The sequence below is a fragment of the Aulonocara sp. 'chitande type north' Nkhata Bay genome, linkage group LG17 (genome assembly GCF_057382095.1).
Source record: "Aulonocara sp. 'chitande type north' Nkhata Bay isolate Kocher_YH1m ecotype deep benthic linkage group LG17, A_spYH_male_GT1.1, whole genome shotgun sequence".
In the NCBI taxonomy this organism is placed as follows: domain Eukaryota; kingdom Metazoa; phylum Chordata; class Actinopteri; order Cichliformes; family Cichlidae; genus Aulonocara; species Aulonocara sp. 'chitande type north' Nkhata Bay.
Genome location: NC_141360.1, coordinates 35,848,785 through 35,873,056, shown reverse-complemented (window position 1 = coordinate 35,873,056; position 24,272 = coordinate 35,848,785). Strand labels below are relative to the sequence as shown.

Here is a 24,272-nt window from a genome sequence, read left to right as displayed (position 1 = left end):
CTTCAATCATCAGTGATTGCTAATATATCAGTGGAGGAGCTAAGTGTGTCCTGGCTTATGGTTGCTTGTGCTGGCAAGCTGTGGGTACTAAAAGAAGGATGAAGGGTGCTTTAGAGCCTCTAAATAAACAAACAGGTGGCGATAGCATATGCTGGTAAATGTTCATAGGAGAACCCATCAACCATACTAAAACAGTCTAGCAATTATACTGTTTTACTGTTGCTATAATTGTAATATATACACACGTCCCTCAGTCTTGTCCCTTCATTCTGAGACTCAGTCTGTGTGTGACTTTTTATGGTGTAATAAAAGTACTTAAAAGTCTGTTCATACTTGAAACCCTTAAATTCACCTCTTGAATATTTATCAAATGTGGATCCCCATAATTATAACGGCACCCTAACATATTAACTCTACAAGTCTCCTCATGATCCTGCTGGAAGTTTCTAAATAAATGTCCATTTTCTTCCCCTCATCCGAAGTTGGCTTGCTTTGGTAGCAGGCTGAGGAGGGTTTTCCAGGCACCCTTTTTCCTAGCAGTATAGCAGGTTCATCCTAGGGGATTGTGGGACACTCCCAGACCAAATGAGCAATATAGTCCTGCGTCTATCCTGCTGTCTCCTCTCAGCCGGGCGAGTGCAGACCTCAGGGAGAATTTTGACCTCCAGATCAGCTCTCTGTTCACCACAGCAATCTGGTACAGTGCCCGCATTACTGCTGATATTGCAGCAATACACACTTCCACCTGTCGCTCCACCTTCCCATCACTCATTAACAAGATCCCAGGATACTTAAAACTTGCTTGGGTTATCCATCCTTCCAAAAAGCTTGCAATGTGCACACTGGGTGTTTTTACTTGTTTACCAGTATAGCTGTATTTGAAAACCTGCATAAAATTATAACTGTTATACTGTTAAATACTCATCGGAGCTGTTGGGTGAGTTTTATCCATTTTGGGGATGCGCACAATCCAACAGTGTCATTCAGATGACCACACATGGGGTCTCAGTATCTCTGACACAAACATTCACTGTTTGCTCCATGAGAACAATGGCTCTTTGGTTTTAGGTGGAGGAGCATTAAATGATATGGCCCATGATCATCTACATAAGTGCTTTGGGGCCCAGAAACATCAGACAAAGGTTTTAAGCTGGTTTGTGATTATTTGGTCAGCATCATGTATTTTTAGAGTGGTAATTATAGATGGTTGGCAGTTTGAACAGCTGCAGTGAGGCGATAAAAATTGACAGGTTATGTGGGAGTGAGTGAATAAGACTTCAATTATGAGAGACAGGGCTCAAGTCTTCTTTTGCCTCAATCCTTTATATACCCACTCCTCTTCCTCACTCAGCCCCTGTCTCTTTCTGTTCCTGATGTGGCTAAAACTTTTATAGATGATGACACGTGCAGTTCGAAGGCAAGATTTGACACCAGATTGGAGAACGGACTGACAAGTGTCCACACAGATGCAAAGCAAAAAATAAGTGTAAAAAACAGACCAGCTCAAGGTGATTGCAAATTGTGCCACTGTAAGAAAGAAAAAAAAAGGCACAATAAAAAGAACTTTTGCAGCACCGATCCTGGCAAATGGAGCCAACGTGAGCTGGCCAATTTTCCCTGTCATCATCATTAAATTTCAATTTTCTTTCTAGTACATTACCTTCTCATCAGTGTTTGTTAGCATGCTCCTCTCTGTCTGTCTCCTTCTGTCTTTCACTTACGATTACTCATTTTGGAACACATGCCAATCTGTGTAGAAGCCTCACACCGTGAGACGAGAGGCTCCGTATCTGTTTATTATTCACGTCAGTTAGCACCTGAAGCAGGTCGAATGGGAAATGAACATCCACCACCGTATGCTGATGAGATCTGGATAGGCTGACAATTTTATCTCATGTGTGTGCCAATGAGGCAATCTTGTGGGCCGTGTAATAGAGGTGCCATAAGGTTTGAATCCCTTCCAAGCAAGTTAGCAATTGAACGTGAGATGGTTACTTTCTAATGAAAGTCCACAGTTCAACTCAGTAGGTTCAGTGCGGTCGTTGCTGCAGGGGTCGCCGCTGCAGGGGTCACCGCTCCAGCCCATTACCCCGTCGTGTGACCGAGATCAATGGTTCGGAAAAACACAGATTTGATCTCTTCTGGTGTGAAGCCACCTTTGAAAAAACAAAAAAATTAAAACAAAACTCAAGCTGCCAAACCATACACACGGCTCATCGAAAGAGCTGCTTGCTTTGCTCTCGTTTCTAGCCAAACATCTGATTTACGGGAACTCGAATGTTTTTAGAAGAAATTTGCATGCAGAGCCTTCAGAAACACAGCTGTGAAGACATCACTGTATGTTTTGCATTGTGTAGCATAGCATGCCAGCTTGTGTCCCTACAGTCACAGCTGAGTACACACACAGCCTTTATTTGTGAAATATTTTTCCTTGTTGGAAAAACTACAACCCCCCCTACAACCCTCTCAGTATTTCCTACAGAGCGATGTTTTAAAACTGCACGTTTTTGCTCGAACAGCCACCCAAACTGCAAGTTGAATATGTAAAAGAATTGATTAGCAAAGTAATTGTTTGCATTTTAATCACTTTTTGAAGATGTTTTGTTGCTAGTGGACATTCAGGGCTTCAGTTGCCCGACTGTAAAATGTCAATCATTAGTATCTTGCACTGTCATTGGTAGTCACTTCAATAATTTGCCCTGAAGTTTATCTTAAAACGTGTCCATTTCACCTGAGTGCACACAACAGTCTCTGTCTGAAGTCTCAGTTGAATTTGATTAATTACCACTAGAATTTTACCCTTCATGCAGGATTTTTCAGACAAAGAATACATTTTATTGATTTATTTTTTATGACCCTACAAAGTTTTCATCCTGAGACAGAAAAATCAGCAGCATCGAAGTACTTAATTTTTTATTCCATATTGATTTTCCATATTGATACTAAAGTTTGAATCTCAGTGACATCAATGTCATGTTTTCTGAAAATCATGTGAATGTGGTAACTTGAGAAAGATATGACCTAGGATTTTCTAATCTAATTGACATAGGTGCTTCTCCTAAAAGGCTGAGGGATAGCGCTGAGGGCCATCAGTATTTTGAAACCAATTTTGTTAATCTGGGTTTCATTTATGAAGCATAAAGATATTTTGGTTTATGAAATGGTCAACAAAGACTTACTGCCTTTTAGAATGTTAAACCATCACATCTGATTTTTGTGTTGCCCTGAAAAGGCATTTCAAAGCTGGGAAAATTCCTGATGAACCTGAAGTACCTCAGGTTCTTTCAGCCAAAGGGAACATTTTGTACTCCCACACACGCACACAGAAAGGCATATTGGGCAGGACTCTTTGGCTCCCCACAGTTATCAGGTGTTGTGGGGATGCCGAATAAGCCCTCCCTCCCTTCCTGTTGGCTTGTCAATCAGTGGCAAAGGCCAGCACTGAAGACACCAGGCTTAAAGTCTGCACGGTCATTGTCCCGTCACCTCACTGCTGGTTTAAAGTCCTTGTTCGAGGCATACGTGTTATGATGTGTGACTAAACATCAAATTAATCTTTAAAGCTTTCGTCTAGAATTCCTTGAAATACTCAGAAATGGCTAAACATTAATTTTAGAAGATGAAATGTTTTCCTTGGTGGAGTGATGCCAAAGGCAGAGTGCAGAGCTTGGCATTTTGCACTTGCTCTGTGCTTTGTTCTGAGCAGAAATGTATTACAAAAATATTAAGTGACCAACGTCATTACAAGCCACTTAGCAGTTAGAGCCAAGCTTTTAGCTTTGGTTTGTGCTTGGTCTCTTTATTGGCTTATTTATGTGTTTTTATTCAAGATTGCAGGGTGCCATTTTTTTTAAGGTAGTTAGCTGGTGTCTCATCTTTTGCAGCTTTCATACCAAAAAACAACCAAACTGGTTAAAAGAGGGAGGCATTTTTTTCCTCCTGCTGCTGGAGCTGAAAAGCCTGCTGTACTCAAGACTTCAGTGAGCATGGGTGTATTTTCTTTCCCTCAAACAAAAAACCACCAGCTGTTCTGACCTTCTGTGCTAGTCAGAAGAAAGCTTGCTTAAAAGTGAGTGTGGTCTTAGAGAGGAAGAGAGTAGGATAGGGCATAAATGTTTTTTGTTTTTTTGAGAGCGGGTGAACTAAAAAAATTCTTCAAGGCCCCAAAAGATAAATGATGATCATTTTTAACTGTGAATCATGCCACGTTATTCTACTAGAATCAGAGAATAACAATATGGTGTGTGAAGTGAATATTATATGTTCTTTTAAAGATAAAACCTTGTCCAAATGAATTATAATAAGGAGTAACTTCTTCCTGTTTCTCCCTTTTTATAAAGGCATGATTTTTTTTTTTTTACCTGAGGTGCTTCAGTAACATTTCATTCAACTCTTTAAGCAAAATATTAAAAATAGCAACATCACAGGTTAACAGGTGATGTCAGGCAGGAGTTTCCATGGACTGTTATTTTTGCAGACTATACTTATGGGCGATCGTGGCTCAAGAGTTGGGAGTTCGTCTTGTAATCGGAAGGTTGCCGGTTCGAGCCCCGGCTTGGACAGTCTCGGTCGTTGTGTCCTTGGGCAAGACACTTCACCCGTTGCCTACTGGTGGTGGTCAGAGGGCCCGGTGGCGCCAGTGTCCGGCAGCCTCGCCTCTGTCAGTGCGCCCCAGGGTGGCTGTGGCTACAATGTAGCTTGCCATCACCAGTGTGTGAATGTGTGTGTGAATGGGTGGATGACTGGATATGTAAAGCGCTTTGGGGTCCTTAGGGACTAGTAAAGCGCTATATAAATACAGGCCATTTACCATTTACCATACTGTTATCTGTAGAGGAGGGAACAGGTGGAGATATGCTCTGGAGAAAAGAGGATTGACGGTGGATGACTTTGGCTGGTCAACCATCCAAAGCTACAGATGAGCACAAGAGAGGTGAAGAAGAGAGTGCAGGCAGGTGGAGGGGTTGGAGAAGAGCGTTGGCGTTAATCGTAACAAATGGTACCAAGGTTAAAGGGCATGTTTAAGAGATGGCAGTGAAACCTGCTATGATGGTGGTTTATGATGTATGGATATGATGGATGTGGCAGGGTATCCTCCCAAGGTTTTGTTCAGAATGACTAGGATGGAAAGGATTAGAAATGAGTACATCAGAGGGAAAGCTCAGGTTGAGCGGTTTAGACGCAAATAGAGGCAAAGCTGAGTTTGGAAATGTGCAGAGCAGATAGCAGACATCTGGGTGGAAAAGATGAAGCTATGAGGTAGGAGGGAAGGTGAAGGGGGTTGGCGTGACAAGAGGATGCTAGGGATAGGTTGAAATGGAGGCAGATGATTACCTGTAGTGACCCCTAAAGTGAGCAGCAGAAAGAAGGTAAAGATGTCAGCGTATAGCTGTACCTTAAAGAGCTGTAAATCCTCTTATTGACATTCACAAGCCAAAGCAGGTATAAGGCAAGTGCACTGTTGTATTGATATGTTGTATATCTTCAAAGTGTATTTGTATACAAAAACATGACAAACATGTTTTTTTGTTTTGTTTTTTTACAGTGTATTCATAAGTGCTAAATATTGCTATCTTCACCTCTGTGATTAATAACAGAGCATGTTTGTTAAGTCACTTGTCACTTCAAATTTCTGTTGATAGTCTAGCAGGATGAGATGAATCCACGGTGTTTGTGGGGAAATCAAAACAGTACCATATCTCGTCAGATCTGATGCTGCATCTGTGTCTGTTTTCATTTTCTCTCTCCCAGAGGGGTCTCTGTTTTTTCACAACGCCAGCCTAGATGTTCTTTGCGCTGTACCACAGTTCCCTTGGCACTCAGCTAGCTTGTTGACTGTGTTCAACGGGAGATTCCCCCCACCCAGTTCTAAAACATGTCGTCTTACCACAAATTTAAAACAAATCTGTCATTTCCAGAGGGCTGCAGAGCCCAGCTGAATGTGCCAGGAGCCAGGATTTAGATGTTGTGATATTTATGGTTTCATTGTGGGTATCGCCATATGAATTACATAAACAGATGGGGCATAAAGCCTGCGTGTTTGATCTCTGATGTTAGATGACAGATGTATTCCAGCATGGATGCTTCGCAGCACTTTAGGGCTTCCATTTAGAGTTAAGGGGTTATAGATTATTAGGAGTTAAGCTTAGGCCTCCACCCCAACCCCACGACTGGAAAGATTATATTTGTCCTCCAGCGAGCACAAACATATAAAACGATGCTGCATCTGTGTCTGTCCAATTCAGCATAAGAGCTCAATAGCATCTTATACTGAATTGGAATAGCCCATTCAAAGACACTTGTAACAAAGGAGCACATGGCTTTAAATAGAGCTCTTTTCATCTCTTTTCCTCATTGTGCACATGCGTCTATATAAGCGACTGCTAGAAAACAAGTGCATACCAAGTGCTCCTCATCCCCTTTCTTCTGTGGTTGTATTGGTGGCTCATGGTCACTGCCGGATACACGATTGTGTCCCATGTGGGCAAGTGCTGAATATTGAACATGTATTATTCATAAATCATTAGCTACCCAATCAATCTGTTATGTAAAAGAGTTCCTGCGGGGTGTGAAAGCTGGATAGAAAGTGGAAGATTAGGAATGTCATGGAGGGGAAAGCCAAGAGATGAACATTGTTGCTTAAGGCAGATTAGTCTGAAATATTTTTATTACCTGCATACAACCCACATCACAACACGAACTCCACGTTTATGGCTCTTCCAGTGTCGCAACCTGCAAACATGCTGGAGTTCTGCAGCAGTGCCGGTGCTGTCTGAAAGGAAACATAGTATAAAAAAAGTGAGTGATTCTTATAGAGCCAGGTGATAAAACGATAAAAATAATTATCGTGCAAAAACTTTCCAAGATGGCATTACTAAACAAGGTCAATATAAACTGCATGGAGCTTATCCAAATCCTTTTTTTTTTTTTTTTTTTTACTGACAACACTGAAGGCCAATGACAGTAAGAATAGTCAGCACATGTGCTAACGTTTGGGCTGCTACACACTACAGTATATTAGGAATTCGAGTGAGATAAAAGAGAAAATGAGAACAAAGACTGTTATTGAAAAATCAAACGACTTTGTTACCAAATATGACACTGCAGTGGATACAACCTGATACTCAAAGGATTAGGACACTATTGAGGAATTAATGTGGCGATATTTTGGCTATTTAAAGTCTGACAAAGAAGCAGAGCAGTATACACTGTAAACTGTGTTGAAAACATGTTTCCACAATGGCGGCTTACACACATTACAAGACACGATGTCGGTAAACATGGTCCAAAATGTCATATTTTAAGCAGCTGAGTGCAAAGCGCACACCTGGCCCATTTATGAGCCTCACTACCCAGTACTGCACTTCATGTGGCCAACAATTTGAAAGAGTTTGTCTATATACTACAACAGTATTTATTTAAAATACAGTTACAGTGTTGCAGTACATTTATCATGTTCAGCTTATGACAAACTCATGAAGTTCATTTTGGTTTAAATATATATATCGTGATTATATATCAATATTGACTGATGTGAGGAGGGAAAATCACCAAGATTTTTTTTTCTCCATTTTTACCCAGTCTTGGATCATTATATGAGAGACTATTACAGACATATATATTGTAAATAATCAGAGGATACTGAATTACACAGTGGCCTTTCTTCTCCAGGTATTTGACAAATTGAATGACATTGACACACAAAAGCTGTTTGCCTCTGAAAATAGCTTTTTATATGTTGGGACTTGTACAGCCATTCCTGAGTGGCTAATATATGAGCACAGGAGGAGCATGCTGCTGACTCCATTCGCTGTTTTCACTGCCTTCAGCTACAAGTGTCTTTTGGGTTCTTTGATCTCAAATCACTGTGGGCCTTCACCTCAACCATCCCCAATTTTGCCTAAAAATATTATGTTCCCATTTTTGGACTTCTATATAATGATTTTTTTATTTCAAATACTTTTCGAAATACTTTTGTCAAACCACTTGCAGCAATTTTCTTGTTGTTTTTGTTTGAACATGAATATCTCAAAAACTAAAGATACAAACCTGAAATTTTCAGTGCCCTTTCTTACCATCAAAATGAATCAATAGCTGTGAAATTGGGATAGACGGATCAAAAAACGTCTCAGTATTGAGGACTAAAAAAAACAACAAACTTAAGCAGTCTTATAAAGCCCCGTATTTGACCGCAGACTCATTAGAATTAAACATTAAAAAGATGTCAAAACACAATTGGTGACAATTTCTGAATAGTATATAGTTGAATTTCACAATAATGCAAAACAAAACATGCTGAATACATTTTTACATGAAATTCTTAGTCAAAAAAAGAAGAAAATGCTATTTTCTTCATTACACTTGTTCAAGCTGTGGACCATAAAATGTTTATGCAAATCAGAGATGGTCAAACTGAAAATAGTTTATTATTTGAGATTGAAGGACCATCTTAGAATCTGTCAGGTTACTGTAAAGTCATCTCTAATCTAACCAGTATGTGATCACTCATAACAACAGCCCTTCATTCAGACTTGCCACTCGTGGTGAGCAGTAAGCTGCAGGAACACCTAACCAGAATTTGGCTGACGGGTTATTGTACGCGGATGAGCACCAGCTCATTCATTACTTTGAGTTTATTTGCAGACTTTTATTGCCACAAGCTGAAATACAGATTTAAACCTTTTCTCACAGATGAGGTGTTTAGCACTGCAAGCAGAATTGGTCTATAAATGGCGCTGTGTCATTCACATATAAGCCACTTTGAATTTTATGATCCTGCCCCTCGCACCCAGTGTCTGAGTGAGAGAGCTGATTTCTGATTGAGACTCGAGCTCAGAGACATATGTTATAACTTGACTATGTACACTTGTAATTTGTGCATGGCTGTCTGTTAATGCATGCACTGGATTAATAGACTTGAGCTATGGTAGAAGTGGTGCATAAATATTACTGGATTCACACTGATAAGATTGCAGGTGTGCCAGCGATGGAAAAGTGACAGATTTCACTGATTCACATTCATATAGTATGCGTTTAATGGAAAGGAGTTTTAATAGCTTTTAGACAATGCTTACCCCATACCTTAGTAATAAAAACCCTGTTAATTCTGTGCTTTTCAAAGATTAGCTAGGGAATAGAAATCAGAACTGAATGGGTTACGTTTGGGTTGTTCTTCTCATGCTGTTTGCTTGTTCTCATTTTACACAGGAATAAGTGAACCACTGTGCCATTCTCTCTGGCAGTAGCCCCTGTTTCCTTTGTGCCCTGTGGTAATCTTGTCCCAAAAAACATCCAATAAGCCCTCTATCCCCAGCTCCTAAAATGACCTGCAATCCTTCAGTGCAACTCTGAGCTCTTAAAGCCCCTCATTTAATCTCCCATCCAATAAACTTTCGAGACCAGCATACCCATTACAGGTTGCATGAGGTCAGCGATGTTTGCACCAATGGCTGCCCTTGTAAATAACATAAAGCAGCAGTTCTGACTTGTTCTGCTTGTGTTGTTTTGGAATCTTCTATGTTCCAAAGAACAACAGTTTAATCCTCATATTTTTATTTATTTATCTTCTTGTATGATGGCCATTTTTAATCACAGTGCTGATAAGAGTGGAGCTCAAAGGATCAATCGAAATTACTTCCTTTCAAGATTAACTGTAATCACTGTAGTTTTTAACCTAACCTCTTCTTCTGTATGCTAATGAGCATTTCCATTCATTAGGAGAGTTTATAAGGATGTATAGATGGCTCATTCCAGTCCTTTTCTATCACTGCTTCCTTTCTTAATGCTCTTAGTTTGTTGGCTACATGTCTTGGGTCAGCAAGGGCAAAGCTTAGTTTTGATGGCAGCGATTCAGCCTGCGCTTGAACAATTGACAATTAAACAAGAATACTGAGGTAGGAGAGAGGGAAGGGGAAAAAATGAAAGGAAGGGAAAACAATTCATTGCATTGTGTTGTTGGCACATGGGCGGAGCAGTTTGGGCTGGTTTACAGAAAAGGAAAGGCTAAAAAGAGGCAGAGGGCAAGAGGTGCAGCCACTGAAATGATCATTGAAAGATGATGTCCCGTCAATGCACAAGGCCCTGAATCAAACACGCACTGTACTTGGCAGTTCGTCCCACACACACACACGTGGCAATGTTGAAGAAGGAAAAGAGTGGGGAGAGCAGTGAGCGCTGTGTGAAAAAGGTAAGGAGAATGGATGAGAAGTGGATTAGTCTGATTTATGACGTGTTATTTATTGAGATTAAAATGATATTGAGAGTATCGGTGCTTGGGTGGAATTGAAATGGAAGGAGAAATGCTCAGCTAATCAGCTAGCATCCTAACCAGATAATTTGTGATGAGTTTTAACTATTTAACTTGCCCAGCTGCATGTGCAGTTTGGCTTTCTGAGAGCTTTAATGCTGCATTGCTTTCCTTTCCATGCCTGTTTATTAAGGTGCACATTTTCCAGGCTGAATCACCAGGGTTTGGGCTCTACTTAAGAAATGCCTCAGAGATCACAAAGCAAAAAATGGGGGAAATGTGTATATTGCTGATGATTTCAGATCGTAGAGGTGACTTTTGAGTGAACAGCAGCTCTCGCTCATGAAATTTACCGAATGTCTCCACACATTATGAGAATAAATAAGTCAATACATACAAAGCCTCCTGGTATTTTACTCGTACGCGCACGCACGCGCGCACGCACACACACACGCACACACACACACACACACACACACACACACACACACACACACTCTCAAGAACCTGAAAATTTTCAAGGACATCTTTTTGTGAGGATGAAAATTATTTAAAAATGAGTACATGCTCAAAGAACTGATGCTCTTTCAGCTGCTTTTTTTTTTTTTTTTTTTTTTGCCTTGTGCAACATCCATTAGACATCCATGTGGCAATGTAAAAGCCTTTCTTTCTATGAATTTATGGACACCATTATTGCTCATTTAATAAAAGCAACCTGACTAATAAAAAGAGGTTTTAATGCATATACACACACACATTGGCAGTTTTTGTTCTTGTCGTGTGGCTTTATTGTAGGAATAAGTCAGCCATTCATGTGCTGTAATATTATCACTGGATGAATTATGATGCACCAAGTCATTGGCTTTGATGCAACACTGAAAGATAGGCTCATGGTCAGTTTAGTGTCCTGAAAGCGGCAAATAGCCAAACACATCCCGCTCATTTTCACAGAACCAGAATGAACTGGTGCACCTCGCGTGGCCTTGTCACTGCTTGATAATAGCCTCATTGTCTCTTTTATCTTTCAGAGTCAGAGTGAACTCAAAGGCAGTCTCCCTCCTCAGAGACTATAGTGAACTTGTTCTCTCTCTGTTTATTGCCTGTCTTATTTATCTATTTTATTGATCTTCTCTTATCTGTAAAACATTTTTCACTCAGGATAGCATTCTCTTAATCACGAGCTTAACATGAACCTAGAGTAACCTGAGCTAAAAAGCAATCAGTTTATTAAAGATGCAAAGTTTTCTTTTCCTGGCTTTCAAATTGCTTTGTGAGTCCTGTTTGTGAATAGTTTTATTTAAATACATTTTTCAAAGCTCAATTCAGATTGCCTGAATGTTTCTGCTCTCCTTCTCCACCAACAGATCCAGTTTGCAGACCAGAAACAGGAGTTCAACAAGCGTCCCTCCAAGATCGGACGGCGCTCTCTGTCCCGCTCCATCTCCCAGTCCTCCACAGACAGCTACAGCTCAGGTAAACAGACAGATTTGGGTGACTCATCCTGATTATGATAGCTATTATTTTTGGTGTCAGTGTGTCAGTGTGCTCACAGTAATGTCTTGTCATCGACTCAAGTAACATTATTCTTACCTGCTCAGCTCCACTCTTCTCAGTTTGTGTCCTCATGAAACAAAGAGCACAGGAGTGAGACTTGAAAGTTGGTAGCATGGTAGAGGCTCTCACACTGAGCCAAATAAAGTCGGCCTTGTTGGGAAGTTGCGAGCAGTGGTGGAAGAAACGCTGAACAAAATATAGCAGGGCCGTGCAAGCCTTGTTGGCACAGACATCTAAGACTAAAGCAGTGTCTTTACAGCACAAAGTAAATAGACTAAAATGACCTGTTTGTTTAAGTATATAGTGCAGACTTCATCACAGTGTCTCTCTTTCGCCATACCTGCATTCCTGTCTTAAACTATAGCCTGTTACTCAATCACTTTACCTTGCTGCTTATCTGATATTCCAGGGGGATGTTAAATTTTCCATTGAGTTCCACCTGGATGAATGGTTGACTGGACTTATCTACCACTTCTGTCCTTGTGTTTCTAGCACTCTTTCTCACACTCAGACCCTGGGTTTATGTGAAACTGTGGGCCCTGTGTTAGAGGATTAGCAGGTGCTGAAGCATTGGGTGTGGCTGAAACCAAATAGGATGGGAGAGCCAAACCATCGCCCTATTGGTGATTAACTGGAAAGCTGGTAAAGATAAATATGCCAATAGTCTAAAAAGAGTTTTAGCTGGCAGCTAGTATCAGCAACTGTAAGGTGTAGTTTTATGTCTTACAGTACAAGTTTCATTGTATGTATAGATAAGGGGTTTCTTTGTTTTGTAAATTTGGTTTAAGTATGCATTGTCATGATGTTATGATTTTCTTTGGGAGTAACCAGGAGAGACAGGCTGAGTGATTTGGAGACAATACACTCTGTGTATGATTAGTTTAAGTTCAAGCTGCAACGATTTATCGAGTAACTAGGAAAAACGTGGTTGTTTAAAAAATGTTTTTTTAATCTTTTGCTTTCTTTCATCCAGAATTAATTTAACGAATAAAAGCACATAAGGTGGTTAAAGTTAGGAGTAAACGAGTCACACTGATGATGTAGAGGTCTCAAATACTCATCACTAATATAACTGATAGCTGTAGCCATAGTTTGAGTAGATTGATGCAACACTCCTGTATATTTGGAAATGGTTAACATGGCTCTGCTCAAATACCACAGAAAACAAGAAGGGACAAGGGAGCAAAGGTTCTTTATAAATCGGTCACTATAATCCTGGCTTTCCTTTCCTTCTCAGTTATCAGTCGTTTTTAAATGCGATATTGCATAAGCCACTTGGACTCAGGCTCTTTTGATGTCCTGCTGTGTGTCAGAGTCACGGGCCACATAACTTTAAACGACACCATTTAACATGATGAATTAATCTGCATGATGGCGCTAGGACAGACAGATGGATGGCAAACGGACACATGGACTGTCAGTCAGTATTAGTGCATGTGCATAATGGATCCCTCAGGTCAGGGGTGCAAAAGAAGAAGAAAAGCCCCTGCATCAGTACTTTTATTCAGAGAAGATGAGGCGTTTCGGCTCTGTAACTTCCCACTGGCACATTTGCAGACAGCTCTGTGTTTTCATAGGCGCTTGTTGGGGTCAGCTGAGAAGGCGACATTGTGTTTCTTTCCCTTTCTTTCTTCCTGTTTGAGCCTGGTTTCAGACTCCAGTACAGAATCCTTGTGCTGCTTTTTTTTCCCCGCTCTTCCTCCTCGGCTGATTCCCTGTCTTTCCTCATAATTCCCTCACTGGAGTGATTCTGATTTCTCTGATGGCTCCCACAGTACAGAGACTACAGCAAGCACCAGTCACACAGCTTCCCCCGAACCACTTTAGTTTAGGATCCTTTGATTAGGGTTCTTTTTAAAGCTGGTGGTCCTAGTCTGTAAAGCAGAACCAACACATTTACAGTACATTGTAAATAATGTCATGACAGTACAGGTTCCAGGTAAAGTTAACATGTAGCTGAAGTTTATAGCCACTGTAAAGCAGATCGAGGCTAAGGCTTCTTAGTTTGGATGTTTTTAAGCTTTTTTAGATTTTGTGTTTCTTGAGAAGAATTTCATCATGCAAAACCTTTTTCCCCCTCACCTGGTTTTGTCCCAACGTGTTTTGGAAGTAGGACGGAAGGGTATTTTTTTTTTTCATTGATAGATGATTTGTTTTTCAGTTTTGGGCATTTAGATTGTTTTTTTTAATTTTTTTTTTTTTTAAATTATTATTTCAAATCAACTCACTAATCATGTTTTACTTCATCAGCTTTTACCTGATTTAGGCACTCTGCATAGAATTTCATAGATTTTCCCAAAGAAGGCCAGGTTAAAAAAAATAAAAAATCTTTGGAACGTTCTCTAAGGATATCATTTACATGTACAGCCAAAAACACAGCACAGACATTGTCTTGAATTCATGGGTGTTACCCCCGGACATGAGGTGACGCTATTGTTAATCAATATCGATTGCTTGTAATGAACTAAAACTTGAAGAATTGGATTCGGGATATCCTCTTACACCCTCAAACCTTTGTTTTCCTGTCTGCACTTAAAGGCGTGTGTGATGTTGGCATCATGCACCATTTGTACTCATGGAAGAGTACACCCTGTGCACCTCCATGTATAGAAATGTACAGTACATTTGAAACCACACAATAATGCAAAGTGCAGACTGTGCATATGACTGTTTATATCACAGGTCCAGTGATACTACTCAAACATGTTTTCTTTTTATATCCAAGTGTAAATACTTAAGTCCAATAACATCCTGTGTTTACTTTCTGCTTCAGTCAGAGGTGATAAAGCTGCTAGTTTTGCTCTTAGTGGGAAAAGTTTGGCTGGCAGCTCTATGATAAATTAAAGCCTGTGGTGCCTGAAATCTGTAGGCTAACAAATTCAAGTTGCACATTTGAGTTTAATGTATTCTGATGAAACCAGAGGCTGAGAGAATCCATGTTTAGGTACAGAATACATTCAGTGTATTCTGTACTTAAACATGGATTCACAGTTTACAACTTTTTTTTGTTTTGTTTTTGGTTACAGCGGCAATATTTTGCCTCCTATGTGATGTGTTGACATGCTGACAATGCCTGTGTGTGTTTGTTTGCAGCGGCATCATACACGGACAGCTCTGATGACGAGACATCTCCTCGTGACAAACAGCAGAAAAACTCCAAGGGCAACGGCGACTTCTGCATCAAAAACATCAAACAGGCCGACTTCGGCCGCAGAGAGATCGAGATAGCTGAGCAAGGTGAACCAGCGGGCAGTAGCTTTAAAAACTGGGAACTGAGCTAAATACCAAACTGCTGTTATGACCACCATTTAAAATCAAACTCAATGTATTTCATTGACATTACTCTCTAATTACCTAGCAGAGAGCCTCGCTCATCGAGCTACTCCACCGCACGAGGCGATGGATTAGTTTTGAAGTATTAGGAGGATTAAATGATGGGAATTCCTTAATCATCCAGATCAATCCTATATATCCACTTATGTGTATTTGTGTGTATGTGTGTGTTTCCTTTTCTTTCAGAGATGCCAGCACTGATGGCTCTGAGGAAGCGAGCCCAGGGGGAAAAACCCCTCGCTGGTGCCAAGATTGTGGGCTGCACCCACATCACTGCCCAGACTGCTGTAAGTAGTAGCAGTGCAAAACACTCACACACACTTGTTTATTTTTCTCTTCTGCCACGACGAAAACTCAAACTTGACCCTCGTCTTCTCCCAAGGTGCTGATGGAGACTCTGTCAGCTCTGGGCGCTCAGTGCAGATGGGCAGCATGCAACATCTACTCCACCCAGAATGAGGTGGCAGCTGCCCTGGCAGAGGGAGGTGAGGCTCAGTGTTCCCATGTGGTGACACCTGACCTTTTCTTCTCTCTTTTTTGCTGCCTAAAATATTAATGCGCTCGCTTTTCCCTTCATGGTCACATCCATTGTTATTCATACACTCGTATGCAATATGTATTCAACGCTTCCTCTCTTTGTAGGTTTCAGTGTATTTGCGTGGAAGGGAGAATCAGAGGACGACTTCTGGTGGTGCATCGACCGCTGTGTCAATGTGGAAGGCTGGCAGCCCAACATGGTAGCACACCTACATATCTAAATAAAGCTTATTACAGAAAAGTTGCCTCTGTGGTTTTTACATCAAACATCAATCATTGGTAGGCCATTCATCTGTTGTGTAGTAGGTTTTTAAATGTATTTTTACGTGATGATTGTCTACCACTGTGGCTAGAAGTGAAGAAAGGGGCATTCATTATATCAGATAATTTGTTCTGCATATTCAAACATAGAAAACTTATCTTTCTGATTTCTCGTCAGATCTTGGATGATGGTGGTGACCTGACTCACTGGATTTATAAAAAATATCCCAGCATGTTCAAGAAGATCAAGGGCATAGTAGAGGAGAGCGTTACTGGTGTGCACAGGTAGGACGTGGTGTCTTTTTAGTTTTGTGTGTGTGTGTGTGTGTGTGTGTGTGTGTGTGTGTGTGTGTGTGTGTGTGTGTGTGTGTGTCATAAACGTCGATTGATCCGTTCTGATTCAACACACGAGATCCCTTTATGGTCCACTGGTTGTCCGTTCTGTATGTGTACTGAAGTCAAATCAGGTGTTTGTACATGTTGTGGGGAGATGTGATTCTGACCAATTCACACAACGTTTAAGCCGACTTGGAGCAAGGAGTGTTCGGTCACACACAGGAGAACCATAGCCTGAGAGTGTCTGCACGTTTTCCTGAGTGGATTCAGAGGAAAACCGTCCAGCTTGTAGAGCAGGACTGTTTGAGAGCCTGCACCTCTCTCTGTTACTAAGGAAATATAGAAATGAAGACATCAATAGAATCGTATTCATCAGTTCCCCTTATTAATTCTGGGTCAGTCTCTGAGTTTGGAAAAGGAGGCCTGCACAGGTTTTCAGAGTCGATGGTTGACATTAGAAAAAAAGGCTTGCATTTGTTTTGCACGTGCAAACACTCCCTGTTTAGCCAAAATAGGGTTGATCCCAAAAAACTGGATTCAGAGGAATTGATGAGGTTTTTGATTTTAGCTCGTTTTCACGGGGGAATGTTGTGCAAGAAGCCTTCCTTGCATCTTTGTTGCATGCAAAGACTCCCCATCTGTCGGTGGGCTTCTCTGCGCCAGCAGCCGCAGCAGCAGGTTGCCCTGGGTTCTGGCTTCAGCTTCACCGGGGAAAGGATGGTGCCTGCAGGCACTATAGTCGTCCTATAGAGAGAGAAAAAACGTCCGAACAACCTGCTCTCACTAGTTTGGCATGCTGGGGTTTTGTGCTTACATGTGGTCTGTGTGATAATATTTAATGCTGATCTTGTTTGTTTGGTGTTTTGTTTTTTAAATCACAGCTATGAGAAATATGCATTCATGCTGTGTAAGCATGAATGCGCTAACCAGCTAGCCCATTATTAGTGCAGTCGTCTTGGAGATGCATGTCAATGAATTTTAGGGCTGAGCTTGTGATTGAGCCCCAGTGGGAGGGGGTTATTTGTTTAGATGAGGAGTACAGCATCTACCTCCAGATGAATGAGACATTCCACCTTTAGGTAGATAAAACCAGGTGCTGTAAATGTGTCTGTTAATGTGCTGGTTTGTGTATTTATTTCTCACTGAAGAAGTGTTTACATAATCTGTGGTGTGCCAACATCACCATCTAGTGGTGAATATGTTCTCCACTGTATATTTGTGGCATGGTAGCAAAATTTCAACTTCATTTGCGCAAATAGAAACACATCAGTTAAATCTAAATGATAAAACAAATCCTTTCAAAGATTTAAGCAGCAGCTTCTCCTGTCAGGATTAATTTGCCACCTTTCTTCCAGTCATTGAATTAAGAGACATGATTGTATTCTGATGTAAAGTTTAAATGTTTTTTGGTGTGTGTTTGTGTGTGCAGGTTATATCAGCTGTCCAAGGCCGGGAAACTCTGCGTTCCAGCCATGAATGTCAACGATTCAGTCACCAAGCAGAAATTTGACAACCTGTACTGCTGCAGAGAGTCCATCTTAGACGGGTAGGAAATGCTCTCCTGTTGAACCTTGTTAGAATTATAAAACAGGCCAAGTTTTTTGTTTCTAATAACATGCATTGCTGCAAGGTGTATACACCCGCATCCAGTCTGCTCCAAACAGTGTGAATAAATATTGGGTCGCCTGTGTGTTATAACAGTGTTTCTGTCCTCAGCCTGAAGAGGACTACTGACGTCATGTTTGGAGGCAAACAGGTGGTGGTGTGTGGATATGGAGAGGTAAGGCCACCGTCCTCGTCACGCACCTTTCTTGTTCACACAGTGATGCAAACACTGAAGCCTTGTCCTGTCTCCTGTGAGTTCGCTTATGCACATGAACAGATTTCAATGTAGCACGACAAGTTAGATAATTGTTGTCGGCCTTTTTGAGGCATCTAAGTAAGGATGGGGTTTTGCTAAGGCCGTGGCAATTAAATTTGTAAAAGGCTGGCTTGAACTTGATTAATACAGAACAAGCCACCAGAGAGTTTTGTGCTAATAGAACATCCAAGTGATGGTAGCAGAGGCCAGCTGCTGTGGATTTTTTTTTTTTTTTAAAAAGTACATAAATTTCTTTAAACCTTTTCTTTCTTTCTTTCTTTCTTTCTTTCTTTCTTTCTTTCTTTCTTTTTTTTTTTTTCTTTTTCTTTGCTTTGGGTTTAAATTAAAACCTAACGGGGCTAATGTGTCAGTGTACAGTAGGAGGTCTTTTCTTTGAACCCAAGTGCTTAACTTACTGAGACACGATTGAATGAATTCTAAGTGCGCCTTGTGGTCAACGCTGTGTACCATAGTTGCTATTAAACTGGAACACGCTTCAAAACATAGCCCTTAGTTTTGACCTTTTTGTGTGTAACAGAGGACTTCGAGTAAAATTAAAATGTATGAGGTTTTAAAATGGTAAAAAGATTACTTCAAATTACTCCTATGTTAGTGCTTTGTCGTGGCGTAAGTAATCTGTCCTCTTCAGAGGATTTGGGGTCAAATTGTGGCCTGCATACTGACAAATGCAACCCAGTCAAGTAGGACGTACTGGTATTTATTTAATATAATATATTACTACTGAGTCACACTAAATGGACAGCAGTGCTACAAAATAGGTGGTTTGATCCTTGTTGCTTCCACGTGGCTCCTATTGTGTGACTGGTTGATTAAGAAACACGTCGTTTTCAGTTCTTTTTCTAAATAGTGAAATAGTGTGCACACTTAACACACTACATTCACTCAAACAGAAGCATCATGGACAGTTTCTGCATGTGATATGGGTTTATGTCCTTTGTGTTAACTCCATTTGTACTTTTTTTCTCTCCTCAGGTTGGAAAAGGCTGCTGCGCTGCCCTCAAAGCAATGGGCTCCATCGTCTACGTCACAGAGATCGACCCCATCTGTGCCTTGCAGGCCTGGTGAGACTTCTTCAGCTCTTGTTCTTCCTTTGTTGCCGTTGATGCTGCATTCATCTTACACACTTTCTTTAACCAACCGTAGCATGGACGGCTTCAGGCTGGTGAAACTCACCGAAGTCATCAGACAAGTGGATATCGTCATTACCTGCACAGGTTGGTTCAGCCGCTGTCCTTATCTGACAAGAAGAAACACAATGCAAAGAGAAATCCAGCTTAGATGTTGCATGTTAGGAGGATACAAAACATAAAGCAGTCCCTGGTATCATTCATTCAGGGTGCCTAAACGGATAATAAGTCCTTGTAATCAGTCTGCAGCAGCTACTAATAAAGTTCTTAACTCAGCAGCCAGCAAGTTGAGCGCTTGAAGCAGAGAATTACTCGCCCTCTCAGCTTCATTAGTCGGTGCTGCTGGCAGGCGAGCTGCAGAGGTCTGTCCTTAGGTGGAAATGGCAAAGATAACAGCAAAGATAATAAAAGGATTTGTGGCCTCAATAAAGTTCAAGAGTGTTGTGAAATAAAAGAAACAAATATATTAAAACACGCTGTCATAACTCTTATCTCACACATACACACAGCAGTCTCGTTGTTTGGTTTTTATTCACCTCTATCACGTCTGTTTTTTATTGCTTAGTAAAAGATTTTAGCTTGTTTTGATCTAAATAGATAAATACAAAACCATTTAAAATGCTCTATGTAGACAGGTGAGACTCTAAACTAAATTACATTCCCTAATTAACTTTGTTCAAGTCGTGCGATAAGTAATTAAATCATGAGCGATAAGGGCAATCCTCCTTCTTTTCCCCCCAGTACATAGATTTCAGAAAACCTGTTCAGTCCCTTTACAGCGTCGTATTTGATTAAAACCTCACGTACAGCCGAGCCTCTTTCCTTCCTCTGGAGATTTTTGCTTCCTCAACGTTTCTCTCTGTTCTTTGTGTCCTCTCCCCTCATCAGGCAATAAGAACGTTGTGGTGAGAGAGAACCTCGACCGCATGAAGAACGGCTGCATCGTCTGCAACATGGGACATTCCAACACTGAGATCGATGTGGTCAGTTGCCAGTTTGCACGAGGTCTAAATTGTAGTCATCTCATCAGATTTAGGCGTGTTAAAACACTGCCACTAGTTATCATTTTGGAAGACTGAACTACTCGATCGAGACTGTAAAAGATTTCTGCTCCCCTGTTAAATGTCCTCACGTCTGTAAAGCTTGACCTGGGGCAGTGATTGCTCATTGTTGTCATGGTAGCAGTCGACGTAGACTTGGGTAAGTGTGGCGTCAGTAAAAGGTCTGATCTATAACCTGCTGTTACACTCAGAAATAAACAAGACTGACAGATGGATAGCTAGTTTCCTAGAAAAACAGGAAAAATATGGAGCTGCCACTAGCCTTTCTTTGGTTACGTAATGCAAAAACTAGCAGACCTTTACAAGCTTTCAAACCATAAAGATTGTTAAGCTTTTATCCAGGGCAGCCATGAATCTTTGTCTTTGAAATACACATTTACCAATAAAAAAACCCCATAAAAATAAATCATTAAGTATCACCAGTCACATGCATGCAAGAACTTGCACCACACAGTGTAACTATCTTTGACCCATGTACACAATGAAATCAACCTGTGCAGCTGCATGTTTAAGATATTTGTTTCAGTACAAAAGGCTGTACCAGCAGAACACTTCAGAAAGACGCTTAATCATCTTCATATACAGAGATGAGCGGTTTAGGCTAATGTTAACAACAAATAGTGGATGGATGTCACATGTGCAGCTTTCTTTTTTACTTCCTTAATGTTCCAATGATGCTTTAAGCCTGTTTCAAGTGTGTAGCAGCAAAACGAGATTAATTTGTTGCCTTAACCTTAAGTTATTATAAGTTTCCCTGTTGTTTACGGAATCTTTTCAGGTCATTCATTTAGAGTTTACAGTACACTTGTGGAAATTGTGAAGATAAAAATCAAGAGGCTAGCCAGTCTGTGCGATAAGTCTGCTGGAATGGAAAGATAAGTTTAATGAGAGATGGCTGGACGTGGCGTTAACAAGAAACTTTTATTTCCTTTTTTCATTTTGACTTATTGTTCATTTCAACCAGTTAACACAAAAATCATATTTTCATATTTATTATGGGTGTGCTTTAAACATTCCAATCTACACCTCATATAAAATGATAATAAAGGTCTCAAAATGTCTTGTGAAACTTTTGTACTTGCAGACACCGGATGCACACTTTACCACTACTGTTAGTACCTTTATCAGTCTGTAACAGGCTAATAAAGCTTTCTGGTCATTAAAGATTGTACAGAAGTGTTTAGAAATTGGAACACAGGGCAACGTGAGGATGTTTCAAAATCAGTAATAACAATGGGTGATGGACAAAGGAAATGGTTCATATGAAAGGAAGCTCTGAGTCGCTCCAGTCCTGGAAATGAAGCGTGCTCAGTCAACATATGACTCGTGATGAGATGTCATAGAGCAAACAGCCAAATACAAATAACCGATGATGTCGTTTCTTCCTTATAGGCAAGTCTGCGGACTCCTGAACTCACCTGGGAGAGAGTGCGCTCTCAGGTGGACCACGTAATCTGGCCTGATGGAAAGAGGATAGTCCTGCTGGCAGAGGTAAACACACCCAGCCACGCGTCTTCCTTCTAATCCTGGTGTCTAATTGGCATCAGTTCAGTCCGGGGTACAACAACAGGCAACTAGACATTTTTGGTGTGATGATGTTGATAATATGTCCATATTTAAATAAATGGTTGCCATAAAGTGATTCATGGTGCTGCGATACAAAAACAGAATGTAAAATCCTAGAAGAAAACTTTTACTTTATTTAGAGAGCTGGATATTCCACTTTTCATTCTTTCATTCTCTTAAGCACCTCTTTGTGTAACTGGAAGTCAGGAGTACTTTTGTAAGACAGAGAACCCCTAGCTAGTGCTGTTCTGCATTACTTTGTATGTAGACTGTAACTGGCAGGCAAACAGCCACTCAAACAGAGCAGTACATAATGCATTAATGTTAGCAGGCAAAATAATCGAATAACGTGTCCAAATTTATGCCTAAAACACCAAGTTGTCTGTGTTCAGACAGCAGAACCTTGTGAATGCTTTCTTCTGCGTTGATACCACAAATATCCCCGTATGGTTTGTCATCAGAGTCACAAACTGTATTGGGTTTATGGCCATTTAAAGAGCACTTTGTAAAATGGGCCCACTGCCATGACAATGTTTAAGAAAATAATTTTAAAGGATTAAATACAGTAGACGTTTACACAGACGATGTTTAACCACATCCGTTAAATTATCTTCAAGTTCGACTGCTTTCAGGGCGTATTCTTGCTTTTAGGCGAGTTTATTCATCCTATTTTCTCCTCTGATTTAATCACTTTGGAAACCTCTTTGGCAGAGTTATCCTCTCATATTTAATAATTGGTTGATTAATCATCATTTAAAATATTCTTTTGTAATGTAGTGCAAGTTGTTATGGAATAAACACATAAACAGGACACTTACCCTGCAAACTTTTTTGCAACTTTACTTGCAGTAATATGCACACACTCACCCCCTGATCATGAATATTTTAGGATAAGATGAGGTGTGTGTGCGTATGTGACAGAATGAGAGCAGTCCAACAGGGCCAGACAGGCAAACTGCCAGCCTGTCAATGCCTGCCTCTCTGAGGCTGTTTGATCTGCAGAAGTTTTAACCACATCAGTAGATTTGCGCCTCCATCCTCACCTCACCTGCCTCCAGATCACTCTGTTCTGATCCTTAAAATAGAGCAGTGCTCCAAAAATGCCATTCAGTTTAAATATACAAAACAACATCTGATCCTTTAGTATAGCTAACATTTGGATGTTTAAAGTTTATTTAAATTGTGGCTCTGTCCAAAAAAAGGAAGTTATTTTTTTGTTCCCTTTTTGTGTCCCAGTGTAATAATGCACACTCAGGCATTTATGTCATATTTATGAGCATTATTAAGCTGTAAGATGGTTCACAGACAGCTGCTTTATCATGTGAAAATGCACACAGCACTAGCGAGCAGCGTGTGTGTGAACTTCAGTGTGTACAGCAAATTAAACCCCTGTGTGGAGTTTCTGTTCTGCTTTCATCATCCAGCAACAACAGTTGAACGGCAGTCTGTTCCCCTCTCTTCGTGTAGCTTTTCAGTTTCAGAGGGATGGCCACTCGGTGCATAGTTAGCAACATCTGTCTTCATCAGTAAGCTAATGCACAGCAGTTTCATTCATTAACAGGACTGACTGCAGCGTTACACAGCTGATACACAGTCGATTTGTTGAGGGACACCGAGATCTGAGTTTATTGATTCCTTTTCATGATGCCGCCCAAAAGGTACATTTTTACACAAAGGCGCGAGCCTGTATGTGTATTTTTGACTTGTACTCTAACCTTGTGTTGTTGTTTTTGTTTTGTTTTTTCCCTCCTGTCCAGGGTCGTCTGCTGAACCTCAGCTGTTCCACTGTGCCCACTTTCGTTCTCTCAATCACTGCCACCACTCAGGTAAAGCTGTGGATCAATTTGTCTCATTTATATTGTCGCATATGTTTGGCTTGTTACACTTTGCATTGCTGCATTTGTGTGTGTGGATCTGTCCAGGCACTGGCACTGATAGAGCTCTACAATGCCCCTGAAGGACGGTACAAACAGGATGTTTACCTGCTGCCCAAGAAGATGGGTAAGAGTACCATCATTTCTGGATGTGTTAAAGTAGTGGATGTTTGTATTAAACATTTCAAATAACGACTTCGGCATTCAAGTAATTTCAGTCAGGCTCTTAGGTTTTAGGCAAAAGCTCCACCAACTTGTTGTTCAAACCTTCTGTCTTCAAGGGGATGATGAAGATGAACTGCAGGGCTGTGCCTAACCCCAGTGTGAGATAAATATGAATTATTTTGGACTTTATCATAGTAGTTTTTTATGATTTAGAGTCCACTTTGATATCAGAACACATAAAAACCTCTTGTGTAACAAATACCATCTACGTGGATGTACAGGATGTGATTACAGCATGTTAGAAGCCCTGCAGACAGACTACATTTATCT

General features: G+C 40.7%; 1 protein-coding gene across 4 annotated transcripts in view; it reads left to right on the top strand.

Annotated features, from left to right (window-relative positions):
• Window positions 1-24,272, top strand: part of ahcyl2b (adenosylhomocysteinase like 2b) — a 49,315-nt gene that overhangs the window by 22,748 nt on the left and 2,295 nt on the right. For 3 of the 4 annotated variants that reach the window (XM_086270376.1, XM_086270378.1, XM_086270377.1), the window contains exons 2-15: window positions 11,611-11,719; window positions 14,894-15,037; window positions 15,320-15,420; window positions 15,516-15,618; window positions 15,776-15,870; window positions 16,110-16,216; window positions 17,697-17,813; window positions 17,984-18,047; window positions 19,122-19,210; window positions 19,293-19,363; window positions 20,165-20,259; window positions 21,730-21,828; window positions 23,661-23,729; window positions 23,826-23,904. In XM_086270376.1, the coding sequence (XP_086126502.1) occupies window positions 11,611-11,719; window positions 14,894-15,037; window positions 15,320-15,420; window positions 15,516-15,618; window positions 15,776-15,870; window positions 16,110-16,216; window positions 17,697-17,813; window positions 17,984-18,047; window positions 19,122-19,210; window positions 19,293-19,363; window positions 20,165-20,259; window positions 21,730-21,828; window positions 23,661-23,729; window positions 23,826-23,904 (1,342 nt within the window). Of the gene's footprint in view, window positions 1-10,005; window positions 10,187-11,610; window positions 11,720-14,893; window positions 15,038-15,319; window positions 15,421-15,515; window positions 15,619-15,775; window positions 15,871-16,109; window positions 16,217-17,696; window positions 17,814-17,983; window positions 18,048-19,121; window positions 19,211-19,292; window positions 19,364-20,164; window positions 20,260-21,729; window positions 21,829-23,660; window positions 23,730-23,825; window positions 23,905-24,272 lie in introns of those variants that run through there. The other variant, XM_086270379.1, reaches the window with a different exon arrangement.